This window comes from Gouania willdenowi, chromosome 16, assembly GCF_900634775.1.
Source record: "Gouania willdenowi chromosome 16, fGouWil2.1, whole genome shotgun sequence".
Classification (NCBI taxonomy): domain Eukaryota; kingdom Metazoa; phylum Chordata; class Actinopteri; order Blenniiformes; family Gobiesocidae; genus Gouania; species Gouania willdenowi.
Genome location: NC_041059.1, coordinates 10294484 through 10309537, shown reverse-complemented (window position 1 = coordinate 10309537; position 15054 = coordinate 10294484). Strand labels below are relative to the sequence as shown.

The following is a 15054-nucleotide window of genomic DNA, read 5'->3' as shown; positions in this document are numbered from 1 at the left end:
TAAACTAAAGAATTTCATTTAAAACCTAATTTGTTCCTATTGGAATTAAAGGATATTTAATTTTATACTGATGATATTAACATCTCCAAAATGTATGTCAATTCACTACAAATTTTTGGGCCGATCACTGTTCACCAATCAGTGAGTTTAAAAAAAACGATCACCAATCCGATCATATGAATTCAGGTTGGTTTTTTTAGGTACTGACTGAATTCCTTTGGTACTACCTGAAACAGACTCGCAGAAAATCCAACGGTACCATGTTTCGGGATCATGTGTGTGTGGCCCTCTAACTTTCTTAATCATTGTGATAGGCAAAATAAACGTTGCAGCTGTTGAATTAAACCGGAGTCCCATGTCATACTTAATGACTGCTGTGAAGTAAAGGAGTTAACCACACAGCTGAGGATAGCTTCAGCCCCTGGAGCGAAGTTATGCTGTGTTCACACCGGATGCGTCACGAAATGTCCGTATGTCCAGATTACATAAAAAGTCAATGGATAGATGCATCCCAAATGCAAAATTTTTCCAGTGCGGCAGTGCGATTCGCATGTCAAGTGCGTTGGCCGTGCGAGCGCGCTCCCGATTTTACGCACACCCGCACTTTCGCAAGAGTTGAAAATATTGAACTCCTGCTGCTGTTTCGCATGATGAAAGCCAATCAGAGTCTTTGTTGACGATGACGTCAGGCCGTCAACACGGACACCGGTCTGTTCACCCATTCAACCATGGATATAGCTCCGTACACACTGCTCCAGTGAGCTTCTGTGTCTTCATTTCAATGTTTTGACCTTCAAACTCTTGTGTCGCGTTGATGGCAGGAGCTTCAAGCCAGAATCAGCTGATCAGCTGCGCAATTTACGCGTGAGTGTGCGTGACACAGCACTATTCAGGAGCTCAGACCTGCAGGATGATGTTTTCCATGGACTGAAAAGAGCAAAGTTACAGTGCTGACAGGAGGGTGGAGGGGGGAAGGGGGGGATAACATTGGGTATTAAAGTTTATTAAACAGCATTTTTTTTTTTAAATTTATTTTCTGCAACATCGAATGTTTGTGCAGCAGACAGAAGTCCACCTGCCTCCAATTAAACTTCTTCAAATGTAATTTTGTGCTTCTGTGCACTCACCTTTCCACGTTAAATGAGCAAAATATTAATTTAAATAGGGCGGTCTCAACCACGTCTATACGCGCAGCTATTAGTGCCGCAATGTTAGTGAATTCCCCACAGCAGGAGAAGAAACAGCGCCACCAAAGTATTTAGGGACGCACCTGGTTTACCACCCTTTATCTCAGATCTTAGTGAATCCACCCCTTTGTGTTTTAAAGAGAGAACATATTTAATGTAACTCACTTTCAGGAGCTCAGTCAGTTATAGGCCTGTGCATTATTATTTAATGTATGAATTAGGTCAAATTAAACATTTGATTTTTTATTTTATATTGTGCATTGTTGGAATGTCAGCGCTAAATAAATATTTTCATATTTTTAATTGATTTTTTCTTTGAAGCATTAATATCAATTTATACAATTGCAATCTTTTTATTTCAGTGAGGTTTGTAGTACACATTCAGAGCCATGAATGCAATGGAACTAATAATGAATTACACTGTTTCAGTTTTCGGCCTTGCTTTCCTCATTTTTGCTTCTCGGTTTCAACCAATAATTTCCATTTCGGTGCATCTCTAATTTAAATGGTCACATCTGGCAAAGCTGTAATAAACAGCAAGCAAAGTTGAGTTAAGTTTTCTTACTGGACTCTTACAAAATAAATAACAACTGCAATCTATGAGGAGAATTTAAATAACAGGACTGTAGTCAATTACGCCAACACAAGGTTGAAATGACGTTTTATTCAATAAAACTTTTCAATGCTCATTCACGCAAATGTGCAAACACCTCCTTCATCATTCTAACAATAGATCTATCCTAGCTCGAGCACGCACACAGTTTGTAATTCACTCCCCTGAGCTTCAAAGTAATCAACATTTTTGAAATAATATTTTCATCTTGACAGCAGACTACTTCCAGGAGCGGCGAGCATGAGAGTGGAACAAATTAAAGAAAAGCAAACGGCTCTGTGATAGCCATATGTTGCAATATTAAGACGTAATCTTCCGCTTTTCAGGGGATTGTCGATGATTAAAACCAGCACGCTCATTGCGAAAGTCTGTCACAAAGCAAACAAACACACATAAACAAACCATAAATTTTGGGCTTGCGTAGAAGAGTTTCTGTTTCATGAGCCTTAAATTGAATCATTACAAACAAGCTTTCTGACTATGGTAAACAGCATTCACAGGAGTGATGAAGCGTCACTATGAGACTCTGCTCATGACAAGATAGATTAACGTTGCTACACTGAGAAAGGTCTGAGTGAAAATTGTTTTACTCTGTTGAAAGATATTGACTTTTGTGTTCTTTGTTTCGTTCTTATAGTCCGCATGAAGCAGAAATAAATTTGTGTTACGAGTTTGTCACACCACAGAAACGTGTCATTGACCACTGACCCAAATATGAAAGATGAAAAAAATCACTAAGTATATAAAATGAGGTATCAAAATCATGGAAAAACTAGCACTTCTCTCTTAAACGTTGACGGCGTGTCAGTTAGAGGTGCTGGAACCAACAGATGTGCTGTGAAGGCCAAAGTAAGTATTGCAATTACGGTAAAAGTTCAGACCTTTTACCTGGAATACAAAGAACACAGCACATTTTAGCTCTACATTTTAGGAACTGTGTTGCTACTGTAGCAGGCTATTAAATGTGATTATATTAAGTCAATAATGCCACATGCAGTAGCTTGATCTGAATTATATTATCATAACCACACTAGAAAATTAGTTAAGATCAACAATCAACAATTCACTTACCTGACAAGAAATGGGGCGAACAAATTTGGATGTTGTCCTGATTTTTGCCTCGTAGATCTTGGTTTAGCTTTGCTAACCACAAGCATGTCCTCTCCTCTGATCATTTTTGACATTGTTCTCCCTGATTTGTTATAACTTTTGGCAGTCTATAAAACTCTAAATGTTTTTTCACGGTCTGTCCGATTGGTACAGCCAAAAACAAGGCAATAATTCATTTCCTCTCAAAATTTGGGATTTGCTTGTGTGCGTGCGGTTTGTTTTGCTGCTGCAATATCGCCAGAATGGCAACTTCAGGGTAGATGACATGAAAAACCTCTATTAACCCTAACCCTATGAGAGAGCAGTGTGAAAGACCAATAAACTTAGGAAAAATCCAAAAATGCTCAGATCAGCGGAAAGGTCTTCTCCGTCCGAGTCCGAATATGTGCATCCCTCCCGGGTAGAGACAGAACTACGCCCACTAGAGACGAAAAACAAAATTGCGGTGTATAAAAGTGCTAATTTTATTAAAAATGTGGCACCAGCGGACACATTTTATTCCCTAGCCCAAATATGTGGTTTGTTTTTGGAGAAGGGCAAAATTGCGCCCGCTGGAGGCCGCGGAAATTTGGTGTGCTTCAGCAGCAGGGTTGGGTTTATGCTAATGATGGCTCCGTTACGTAACGTGGCTATGATTTCTGACCTGCCCATTAAATACTGAACACAGAAATTTGGAACATAGTTTGTGAAGCCTAGCTCCACAATTAAATTATAAATGGTTGAATGGCTTTTACATGTATGACCTATTTGATGTGTTTAGAATAAAATGGCTGAATTTGCTTTACACAAACTTTAAAGATGCCTAACCACATAACTACATTTTAAAGCACTTTTCAGAGCTCTGTTTACATGTGGACTTTGGTCCATATCGTCCAGCCATGGCTGTAGGTAATCCAAGAGTTGATCTATTAAATCATCTGATTGGGATTTCCTCACAAACAAATGACTAAGTTTGAAATTCTCGCTCAAAAGTTTCTTTTGCCTCAATTATAAACGAATAGGCTGTTGCGATGCTGTTATTAAAGATACAGTATTATGCTATTTTTCACCCATCTCCAATTGTTCTAAGAACCCCGACAACATAGTATTTGAGGTTTATTTTCCCATACTCACCTGTTTTCTGGAGTTTTAGCACTCTGAAAAGTCACTTTCAGACCGCTTCTAAAAACAGGCTGTTTTTTGGGCATTCATGCATATGCATGAGTGGGCGTGAGCTGACTTTTTACAAAATGTGGAATGGCAAGTGAGGGAGGAAGCAGAAGTTTTTCAACTTTGGCCCTCTGAATGAGGCTAAAGGAATGCATATCACTGTAGCAAAACCATTATAAAGTACATTTTTCATAATACTGCCCCTTTAAAGCTGGGGTACTTGATTTATTCTCTTTAATTAACAAAAATATATATTATTAGCATCATATAGTATATCGTGAAAGTAATCACAATGCAAACTTGTCACTTGTCAGTCTTGGACTAACTTTGGATGCGCAAGTCACTGTTTTCGTCCTAGACATGTAATCTAATGTTCCATTTTCCTATATTTTGTGTGCATCCTTTTTCATGGTGACGTGTTTTACCTGTAGTGTACATTCAGCTCTCGTGCGCCATTTCGTGCACTTCTGTGACAGGAGGAGACAGGGAGGGATTATCAGAGTGGGAGATGGGATTTACGGTTCGAATTCAGCCATGCCCCTCTATCATGGTTCAAGAATCAGGTAGTGCAGCTTTAATATCGTGCATTTCTCGACACCCACAAAACTTAACAGAAACCCATTATTCATTTTAAAAGAGACTGTTTGAAATATGAATGTTGTATATATTACATTACCATTACGATGTGGTCCAATAAGGTCAGTTCTAGTTTAAAAGTGTCTGATTTTCAAGAAAACAAAACAAATGTTAGGTTGCTGAAGTGTGAACATTTGAAAATAAACATTTTGACTTGTTTCTAACAGCAGCTTTGTTATTGTTTGAGGTAAAAACGAATAAGATCCATCCTGGTGGAAGAATATCATCATGAGGCCAAATGACGTCACTCTTTAATGAGAATGTGAATCATAGCTGTTAGAATTGAAAAGAGTAAATCACAATAATGTTGACATAAACACAGACACATAAAGATTTACATCAACACTAGTGCAAAGATTGCCAAGAGGTTCATTTTGAGATCATTGTGTTGTGTAAGGAGCCACATAGCCAGAGAGCAGTCATAGAACATTAAATTAACGTACTGACCCCGTGTTCTTTGGCAGTTACTGCAATCCTGAGCAAAAACTCCTCCTCCACAAAAGGCCGCACAGCATCGTGTATGATGACCACATTTGGTGTAGGTTTCTCTTCCTCTTCCCCCAGAGCCAAGACTCCGTTGTATATTGACCTGTGACGAGTTGAGCCGCCTGGCACCGCCCGAACCTTTGTGTGCTGGAAGCGCTGCACGATATCCATCATCAAGTCAATGTTTTCTTTGGCAACTACTACTACAATGTTTTGGATCCACGACACCCTGTGGAGAACAGAGCGGCGAAGGCAAAAAGGTTAACCTTTGGGTAAAGGTGTTCGAGTTAAAAAAAAAAAAAAACGGACAGGCCGACATTTAAAAAAAAAAAAAATTATAATTAAGCAAAATTCTCAAGGTAAGATTCACTTCACCATAAAACGTAAGCTTACAAGGCACCAAATATGTATTAAATAGCATGAATCATCATCTGTGTCAAGCCTGAAGGGTCAATTCAACTAATTTTAAGGACATCCCACACGCTTCAGTCTAAACATTTTTTTACATTTTTACCAATTGTTCCGTGATTATTCAATAAGCACACTGTCAATTTTTAGTTTGATCGTATGAATACCTTTTGAGGTATGGCCAATTTAGTGAGGGCGGTATATGACGGTTTCCGTGCATCCACACATGTTTGAACTCCAAACCCCGACAAACTTTTTTCCAATTTTGAGGAGCTGGCATGTCTACCAGATAGGATATATAGCAGATTTATTTGTATATTGTGAGACAGTATGTGGAGCTTTATTACTATACCAAATTGCAGTTTCCTATACGGTATGATGTAGTTCCTGAGATATTCAAAGCTGAAAACGGAAAAAAAAAATTAAGATGTACGAAAATCAACAACAACGGAATGACCCTGAAGCTAAAGAGGATGCCATTGCTGTCTTATAGCAAGAAAGATATGGATTAACAACTTTGGTTAGCCATTTGAAAACTTCTCTACTTGGGTGTGAGAAGGGTTTTTTGTCTCAGTTATTCCATCAGTCAAAGAACTGTTCATGTAAGTTGATTAAAGTCTCCAAATAGGGGTGAATATTATTGAGACCCTAAAAAATTATTATTGAAATGTTATTTTCTCCCCACAAGACTTCTAAATGATAAATTAAAGTCACTTAATAGTTGACCGTTTCATAATCCCATGATAGACAGTATGCATTTTCACAGCAGCACTTCCTCCTAACTATGAAAAAACCCACACATAAATGTCATAAAGAGACACTTCTGAACCTGAAAGGTGCATTAACAACTTTCTGCCCAGGACTTAAAAGAGGAGTTAGTGGAGCCATTGGGGTAATTTAATAATTGAATTTATTCTAATATAAGCCTTTGTTATTTTATTTCCACACTTTCCTACCTCTCAAACGCCTGGATGGTGTAGCTTATGAGCGGCCTGCCCATAAACAAGCAGAACTGCTTTGGTGTGTGCAGTCCGGTTCTCTCTCCGGTGCCGCCGGCTGGCAGAACCACAGACACCGGGAAGTCAACGCAGAGCCGTGCCAACTGAGGGTCACTCCTCTCGGGCTCACATTTTGGGAAAGTCCCCGGCTGAGCGGGCCTGCTCGGTTCACGTTGACTACCCTTCATGTGAGCGGGGCATACGGGTGGAGTATCGCATATGTGTCTGTGTCGGTGTCAAAGCTGTTGAAGCTAAACATCGGCCATGCTGATGGGCGGGAGGAAAAAGACTTCACGCATGTCAGAGGATACCGTCGCGTGTGAAGTTACCAAGGCAACCAACACTACCGGGGAAGATTTTCACAGTAAAACAAATGTGTGTGTTTTTTTTTTTTTTTTTTTTTTTTTTTTTTTTTTTTTTTAAACTTTCTGAGAATTTTGCGTTTACATTTTTATTTATTTATTATTTCTTTTATTTTAGATTATGGTTTTTAGGATCCAATCTGCACTGACGTTTTAATATTTCAAATTAGATAAATATATTATGAATGGATAATGTCCAAGATCAAGGCCAATATATTTCTCTCCATCCAATTCAGTTTACTAACTAAACAATGTGAGCAATTATAAGGTGTTACAGGTATGTGAGATTAAATGTACTGTATTTAAAGACTGCATGTGCATCTTGGTTTCCTGTTTTGTACTGGTAGCATGTCAAGTGTGTATTCGGAGTAGTGCCCAAGCAATTTACCACAACCAACAGCCTCCTAAATTACATGTTTTTGATGTGGAAGAAGATCAGTGTTACAAAAACGAGACCCAGTGCTACTCACAACATAGATTAATACAGGTTGGTGTAAAATGACATACTACAATGGACTGGGAGCTTATCCAGGGTGTCCCTTGTTTGTCAACATTATCAAAACTTCATTAATTTGAAATAGGATTGATTGTATTTATGCTTGTTCTCATTACTGGAAGATGATCTTCAGCCTTGAGTGAACTTCTCCTGGGTTATTCTTCATGTTAAAAACAAGTTTGTTTCTCTCAAAATGTAGAAAACAGATTTATATTTTGTTCTCTTCAAAAGCTGATGTAACCCACTAAAACAAACATCACTCCAAAAGGATGGCCTGTGCGTTTTTAAGAAATGGAGAATCTACATCAGCTGCAAACTGATTAAGAAGCAGATAGTAATTTAAATTATGTGGGATTATTTCAATGGACATGATGGGTTGAGGTGTAAACTGTGAAGTATTACATATCAGCACATCAGTTCTCACGCTGATTCCCCTCAAGCACTTGAGCACTGCTACAAACAATGATAAACTGAAAAAACACGTGATTATAGGAGGAATATTTATTTTATACGTTATTACACAATTGACAGATGACTCGTGTTTTCTGAACCCAAAAAATAAATCAGGTAAGAAAATATATTACATCATAAATCTTATAAAGGTAAAAAATTAACACATGGCTGTACTTTAAAATGTCAGTATGAATATGAAATCTGTACTGTATTTGTCATTATTTACACAGGGTGTAGTTTATTGATTCTTAGAGTCTTTTGGTGTCAGATCTTAATCTGTTTTAACATGGATAAAGGAGTGCATGCACAATGTTAACAGCTGGCATAATGTAACAGCTTAGCAGTCCTGTTCACATTATTTTCAACTATTGAAAGTTCTTGGTACATCCTTTGGAGCTCTCGATTCACTGTGAGGAACCAGCGTCACATCAATCAATCCACGCTGTGATGATAATCCACCTCTGTAACATGTGGTCGTCATGTCCTCACATCACTGAGACAAACCTCCTGAGGGTTTAGAGTCCGTCTGTGTCTGTGCCCGCGCTCTCAAGGTTCGGTCTCGTGCCAGTTCTCGCTCAGTCTGGTCTTCCCTAACTTCCTCTTGTTTTTGGACTTGTGTTTGTGCACCAGCTGTGGCGGCGACACCTCCACCTCGTCGAACTTGTTGCCCGACTCGTTGTGCTGCCTTGTGAACTTTTTGCACTTGCAGGAGGTGACGACCGTAATCTTGTATGTTCTCTCGCTGCCGTCCTGGCACTGCAGCTGGATGCGCTGCGTGCGTGTCTTGTCATTGACACACCTCCAGGCCTGGCTGGGGCTCCGGCGGCCCCAGAACTTTCTGCTGTGGGGTCCGCCGATCCAGTTTTCCAGCATTTGGGCGGGGAGACACTCGCCTGCACACACCAGCTCTTTGATGGGGTTAATGCTGGTGCAGTGGCCGTCCGAGATGTACTTGGTTGACCTTAGTTCTCTGCACCCAATTTGACTTTGATCTGTGGAAAGAAGCAAACGAGGTGTGAGTAGGGCTGGTCGATATCGACCAAAACTCATATCTCAATATTTTCCCTCAACATGGTGATATAAGCTATAAATCTTGATAATTTAATTTTTAAATAAATTCTGACCAGAAAGACAATTCTGGGTTAAATTTGCTGATACAAAATGCCACACAGACACATTTATTAACGAACAGCTGATCAATATTTTGCCAATTTAGTCTTTTTGTCCTATAAGGGGCAGAACGTGTGAGTGAGATCTGTAGTGTGACTTGTTTAGGGGAAAGTATGGGTTAGAATTCACATAGAATCCATCAAGCTGAGCTTTTCATGCTGTTCTGAAAATTAGTGAAAGCAGCTATTCCTAAAACAAGTGTTTCAAAACAAAATAAGATATAAAAAAAAATGTATATATCGATATAGGCGATATTGTAATTTTTCATATCCCAAGAATAGAAAACTCGATATATCTTGAATCTGGATATATCACCCAGCCCCAGGTTTGAGATACTGTTGAAAGCAAAAAGCACAGAAACAATCAACTGTTTCTAGAGTTTTTAACATATAATTCCACAAATAATTATTATGCAGAAGTCAAGGAAACTCCAAAGGACACATCAAAGCTATCAGTAGACGCCTCTGATGAAGACTGGCAGTTGACAGTCGAAACATTTCAGGCAATCAAAGTGGATTTCCTATCTAACAGTTGTCTGAATAAATGAAATATTGGCATGTTCAAAAAGAAAGCATAAAGAAACATCTGGTATATTACACATAATTCAAGGGAACTTCAAAGGGAACTTCAAAGGAAACATCAAAGCGATCAGCAGGCGCCACTGACGAAGACTGGCAGTTGACAGTTGAAACATTTCAGGCAATCAAAGTGGATTTCCTATCTAACAGTTGTCTGAATAAATGAAATATTGGCATGTTCAAAAAGAAAGCATAAAGAAACATCTGGTATATTACACATAATTCAAGGGAACTTCAAAGGAAACATCAAAGCGATCAGCAGGCGCCACTGACGAAGACTGGCAGTTGACAGTCAAAACATGTCAGGTGATCAAAGCGGATTTCCTGAGGAACAGTTGTCTGAATAAATGAAACCTTAACATATTGAACGTTTAACATTTTCAAAAATGTAAAGATGCACACACATTAACAGAAGTCCGCTTTTAGTCAGACTTTGTGGCTCACAAACCTTGACTATATAAAAAAGAAACAATTTGGATTCAGACTTAGGAAGTTCTCTCTCTTGTCATATCACAACATCTCCACTAGAGAGCAAAGCTACACTTTTTCTTTCAAAGAGTGTAGTTCATTAGACACATCAAAACAATCCGCATTTGCATCTGAGGAAGACTGACAGTTGGCAGTCGAAACATGTCAGGAGATCAAAGTAAAATTCCTGAAAAAAGTTGTCTGAATAAATGAAACCTTAACATATTATTTAAAAAAAGACAAAACAATCTTCATGTTTGAATGTAAAGTCTCCAAGTTTTACTTACATTTTTGCATCTTAATAAAGAACAATGAGTGTTTAACAAACTTTTCCAGCTATTTACGATGGAGAAAACTGAAAGTATAATCATGGAGACACTCTATGAGTGAGCTGTGATGGCAAAAAATAAATTCATGACTTCACTTCATTTGGTTTAATCCTGCACTCTGGAAATCAGTCCAAGCTTCACAGATAATATTACAGAGCAACATTTGTTTGCAGCAGTATTGCTAGAAACTAGTCTTAAATCAGAGAGAAAAAATGCATGAGTGGATGGAAATGTATGCTTTTTTTAGAGCTTTGAATTTTTTGTGTTTGTGTTTAACCTCTACTGATATTTCACAATGAGCAACAGGTGGGAGAGCAAGTCTACCAGCATGAACATTGGTCAAATGCTGGAGAACCCAAAACCACTGCACTCCACCTCGAGTTATTCTGTTTAGTTTTTTTTTTCTTTTTATACCATCCATGAGGATCAATAACTATATTTTCATGAAAATGATCACATCTCATAATCTCTGGCAAGCCACTAATTAAAGAAACAGTTGCATGTCAATACTTTATAATAAATGGCTTGAGCAGTTATAATGAAAAGTGACCCAAAATATATTTCAAGATCTGTACATTTTTCTCCTTTTAGCAGGAAAATCATCATTGATCCGCCTCATGTGTTCATGATAGGGAGAGCCTATGTTATAATTATTTAATAGAAATCGCCAGATCATGTGAACATAGACTGGTCTTCAATCCAACACAGGACTAACTCCTACAATGACCAACAACACATTATTCAGCAAATAATCTAACATTTAGGGTTTTTAAGATTAATTTCTTGTCAGATCAGCTCAAAATCCATATCTGATGATAATTACTCAACTTTGAAACTATTTTCCAACTGATTGGCATACGATGTTCTGCTACATCTAATGATTTATATAAGTAAGAACAATCCGTGTCCTGTTTTACTGGCTTTGACAACCAAAAGCAATCAACAATTACAATGATTTCAGCAAATCACTGTGAAATTTCTTTCTGAATATAATCCTTTGTTACAATTACGCTTGTATTAATGTACAACGAAACAATCTGACTTAGAACTAATAGCTCCATATCAAATCAAAAATGTATTTTGATTCAACCTAAAGTCTGTAAAGATTACAGACCACATCAATTGAGTTGAGTAACATGTTTTATCAGGACATGAACAACTTTTGTTTTTAATTTACCTATGATAAATTCAGATTTCGATATATTTCTATCCTTTGTCTTTCCACGGACCGAACTGTACCCTCTAGGGGAACTTTTGTGGTCCATGCGCCATAGGTTTAAAACCATTTCGAGCAGGAATTCTCAAGCTTTACCCTGAGAACCACATTTTGCCACGATCATTTAATCATGACGCACTTTTTTTCTTTTTTTCAAGAATTTAACCAATCAAATTTAGTTTCTCAAAAATAGGACCTACCTATTGAAAACACACATATAATGTTTTTTTTTTTTTTTAAAAAAAAACATAAATCTAGGTATATATTTTCCTGTGCAACATGCATTTCACAGCGTGCCTTTCAAAATAAAATAAGAAGTCCAACATGTGAGACAATGAGTATTTATTTATTTTTGAGCAGCTGTCCGCAACCCACCCAGTACAGGTCCGCGACCCACTTTTGGGTCCTGACCCACCAGTTGAGAATCGCTGCTCGAGGGTAAAGTTTAGTAAGAACTTTTCAACTTAGCACATCTTTTATGATACTTGATCTACTTTACTGATCCAGAAGGAGATATGCTTTTCAATATATTTTGATAATCGTATTGTTAATATGTATCAATTTTCTTTTCATCCATTATGAACATCTTCAAGGTATTCATTTATTCATCTCATAAGGTGATGCATGCTTGTTTCATAGAATAGAAATATAAAAATTAAATTCAATTAATAATGGTAAGATTGATGGATTGATTGAGCATCTTTTCTCGATATAAGCCCGTAGTGCAGCCCTGGCCCCTGGTCCCTGGTCCCTCACCGACTCACCGGCTCTGTCGTGCGACCCTCCGCTCGCTGCTCTGCCGCCGCTCCGTGCTCGGTTCTGGGACTCGCTGCTCGTGACGTCCGGTGCCGCCGCGGTCACACGCGTGAACAGCAGCTCCGTGGCGTCGTTCTTGAAGGAATGGCAGCTCCTCAACAGGACGCAGAGCAGGACGAGGGTCTGGAGCATGATGGAACGTAAGGGCTGTGGAGGAGAGAGAACTTCTACTGAACTCTGGAGACAGAGCAGTGATGGTGGAGCCTTTTATAAGCTCTCAGGCTTTGGCAGCATCTCAGGTGCGTCCCTGTTCGACTCTCTGATTGGTTATCAAAGGGAGTTAACCCCGCCCCTGCCTTTATAGTGAACAGGGCAGTCAAACTCAACATATGGAGGTAGATTTGCGTCTTCATTATTTATTTTTATTCTTTTATATATTATATGAGTACACTTGTTTTAATTCAATTAAAAAAAATAAATTAATCTAAGAAAAAAGTGTTGAACACACACACACACACATCTATATATTGCATTTGAACACTTTTTTTCTTTGAGTGAAAATATTTTTTTGATTGAAGTAATTTTTTGGTTGAAAAGTTTTTTCTTTGATTGAATAATAAAGACACAAATCTACATTCATACTTTTCAAAGAGTTAAAAAAAAAACCCTTTTTCAGGAAATGTACTTTGATCTCCTCCTGACATGTTTTGACTCTCCACTCCCAGTCTTCCTCAGAGGCGTCTGTTGATCACTTTGATGTTTCAGCAGGGACGAGGGAACATTTGAACTCTCCCAGGGCCACACCTGGGACTCTCTTCTCCAGAGACCGCCTGGCGACAAGGGGAAAGAACCCATTTGGACACATCAAAGCAATCAGCACATGCCTCTGAGGAAGACTGGTAGTTAGCAGGAGATCAAAGAGAATTTCCTAAAAAAAAAAAAAAAAAAAGTTTTCTGAATAGAAGAAAACCATAACATATTATTTTTTAAAAATAAGACAAAATGAACTGTAGCCGCTAGGAGGAACTCAAATTAGCTTAGCATTAATTGATTCTTAGTGCAACAATCCCAACATGAAGGTTCTGTCCAAAAACGTCTTTATTCTCAGTATTTCTGCCGATTCTGATCAGGGTTGTAGTATTACAGCTTATAGTATGGTAGGTAGGATACAGCATGTGATTCAGGGCAAAGTCATGACTCATGATACATAAAATAAGTGTAAAACAGTTGTTCTGCCCTTTCATATAGTTCAGAGGTTTGTCTCTCACACGCAGACATTTGAATTCATAAATGAAATCAGATCCAGTCTGTGTGTAATTTGCTGCCCGTCTTTGCCGTCTCTGTCAGTTACTGGTGTAATGGTCCGAGGTCTCAGACTAACTGGAGTCTTTGTGTGTCCGCTGAACAAAACACAGAAGGATGTAATTACTTTTGCGGCAAACACTCAGCCGTGGCTTGTCTTACTGCTATGAAACCGCGTGCCTTGTAAAGAGACACTAATTGTGGTTCTTTTAAATGAAAGCCGATACATAAGATAATTTACATGCTTGGTCTTTCACCGCAAAAGCGCGCTTTTAGGGTTTTTGGGACTGAAGGAATTCTCTGGGTGAGTTTTAAAACATAATCAACAGAACAATAGAGAGGAGCAGTGAAGAAAAAAGGTGAATGAAAAAACAAACAGCTGTAGTTGACTGTATATTCATTTACTTATTGATCGTGTTAGTGAATTTTACACTGGCACATTATTGCCCTTCAGGCCAGAGACTGAATTGCACCACTTTGCAACAAGACTTCATACACATGAATGAATGAATGAATGAATGAATGAATGAATGAATGAATGAATGAACAATACATGCATACATTAATTCATATAAATGCATACATGCATGTAAAATCAGTTCTGCCAAAAAATAAAGAAATTAAATAAGATTTATGAGACAAAATCAAATATTTTATTTTCATAAAATGAAAAGCCAATCTAGAGATAAGGACATTTGTTTCCCAAGTGAATAAATAATTAAGATTAAACAGAATGTTAAAATGCATAATATGTTGGACAATTTATGGGTTTGGTGATCTTTCACAGTGCACAGCGTGTTTTTTGTTTTTGTGGGGGTTTTTTTTCACCTTTTCTGCACATGGTGTTGAAACTCTACACTATATGTAGTGCAATCTTTTATGAAAAGTGTCTATTTGCACGGTAAGGACAACTCCCTGTGCTATTGGTACGTTTACCGAAGTACACGTACGTAGCGTTGGTAGGGTTAGGTTTAGGGTTAAGGTTAAGGTTAAGGTTAAGGTTATGGTTAAGGTTATGGTTATGGTTATGGTTAAGGTTAGGTTATAACCCTATATTGCAACAATGTTTAGGGTTAGGGTTATGTTTACGGTTAGGTTTTGTCTTAGTCACGTGACCTTAACTGACCAATGAGGGGCGCTGCGTACGGATAGAATGTCAGTATATTGATAAGGCAACCGTACAGATAGCCACTGTCATCTTTTAATGGCAACTATGTTTTATTATTGCAATTAAATAAATACATTTATTTTATTGCATAGTTGTGACCTTCACCAGCCCCCCCTAAGGAAGGGTAAGAAAAACTTTATAAAAGGGAAAATTTAAAAAGAGAGGGCAG

At 38.1% G+C, this 15054-nt stretch overlaps 2 protein-coding genes across 3 annotated transcripts in view; both read right to left on the bottom strand.

Moving 5' to 3' along the window:
- crppa (CDP-L-ribitol pyrophosphorylase A) overlaps positions 1–6921 on the bottom strand; it is a 43987-nt gene extending 37066 nt beyond the window's left edge. The window contains exons 1-3 of one of the 2 annotated variants that reach the window (XM_028471768.1): positions 6546–6921; positions 5143–5410; positions 4485–4526 (exon numbers count right to left, since the gene is read on the bottom strand). In XM_028471768.1, coding sequence (XP_028327569.1) covers positions 4485–4526; positions 5143–5410; positions 6546–6775 — 540 coding nt within the window. In that variant the 5' untranslated portion in view covers positions 6776–6921. The remainder of the gene's footprint in view (positions 1–4484; positions 4527–5142; positions 5411–6545) is intronic. The other variant, XM_028471769.1, reaches the window with a different exon arrangement.
- A 1018-nt stretch (positions 6922–7939) lies between these two features.
- Positions 7940–12667, bottom strand: sostdc1a (sclerostin domain containing 1a). The gene is made up of 2 exons (XM_028471039.1): positions 12424–12667; positions 7940–8890 (listed from the first exon to the last, which is right to left on the bottom strand). Exons 1-2 carry the CDS (start codon positions 12605–12607, stop codon positions 8445–8447), a joined length of 630 nt encoding a protein of 209 aa, XP_028326840.1. The 5' UTR covers positions 12608–12667; the 3' UTR covers positions 7940–8444.
- Positions 12668–15054: the final 2387 nt, after the last annotated feature.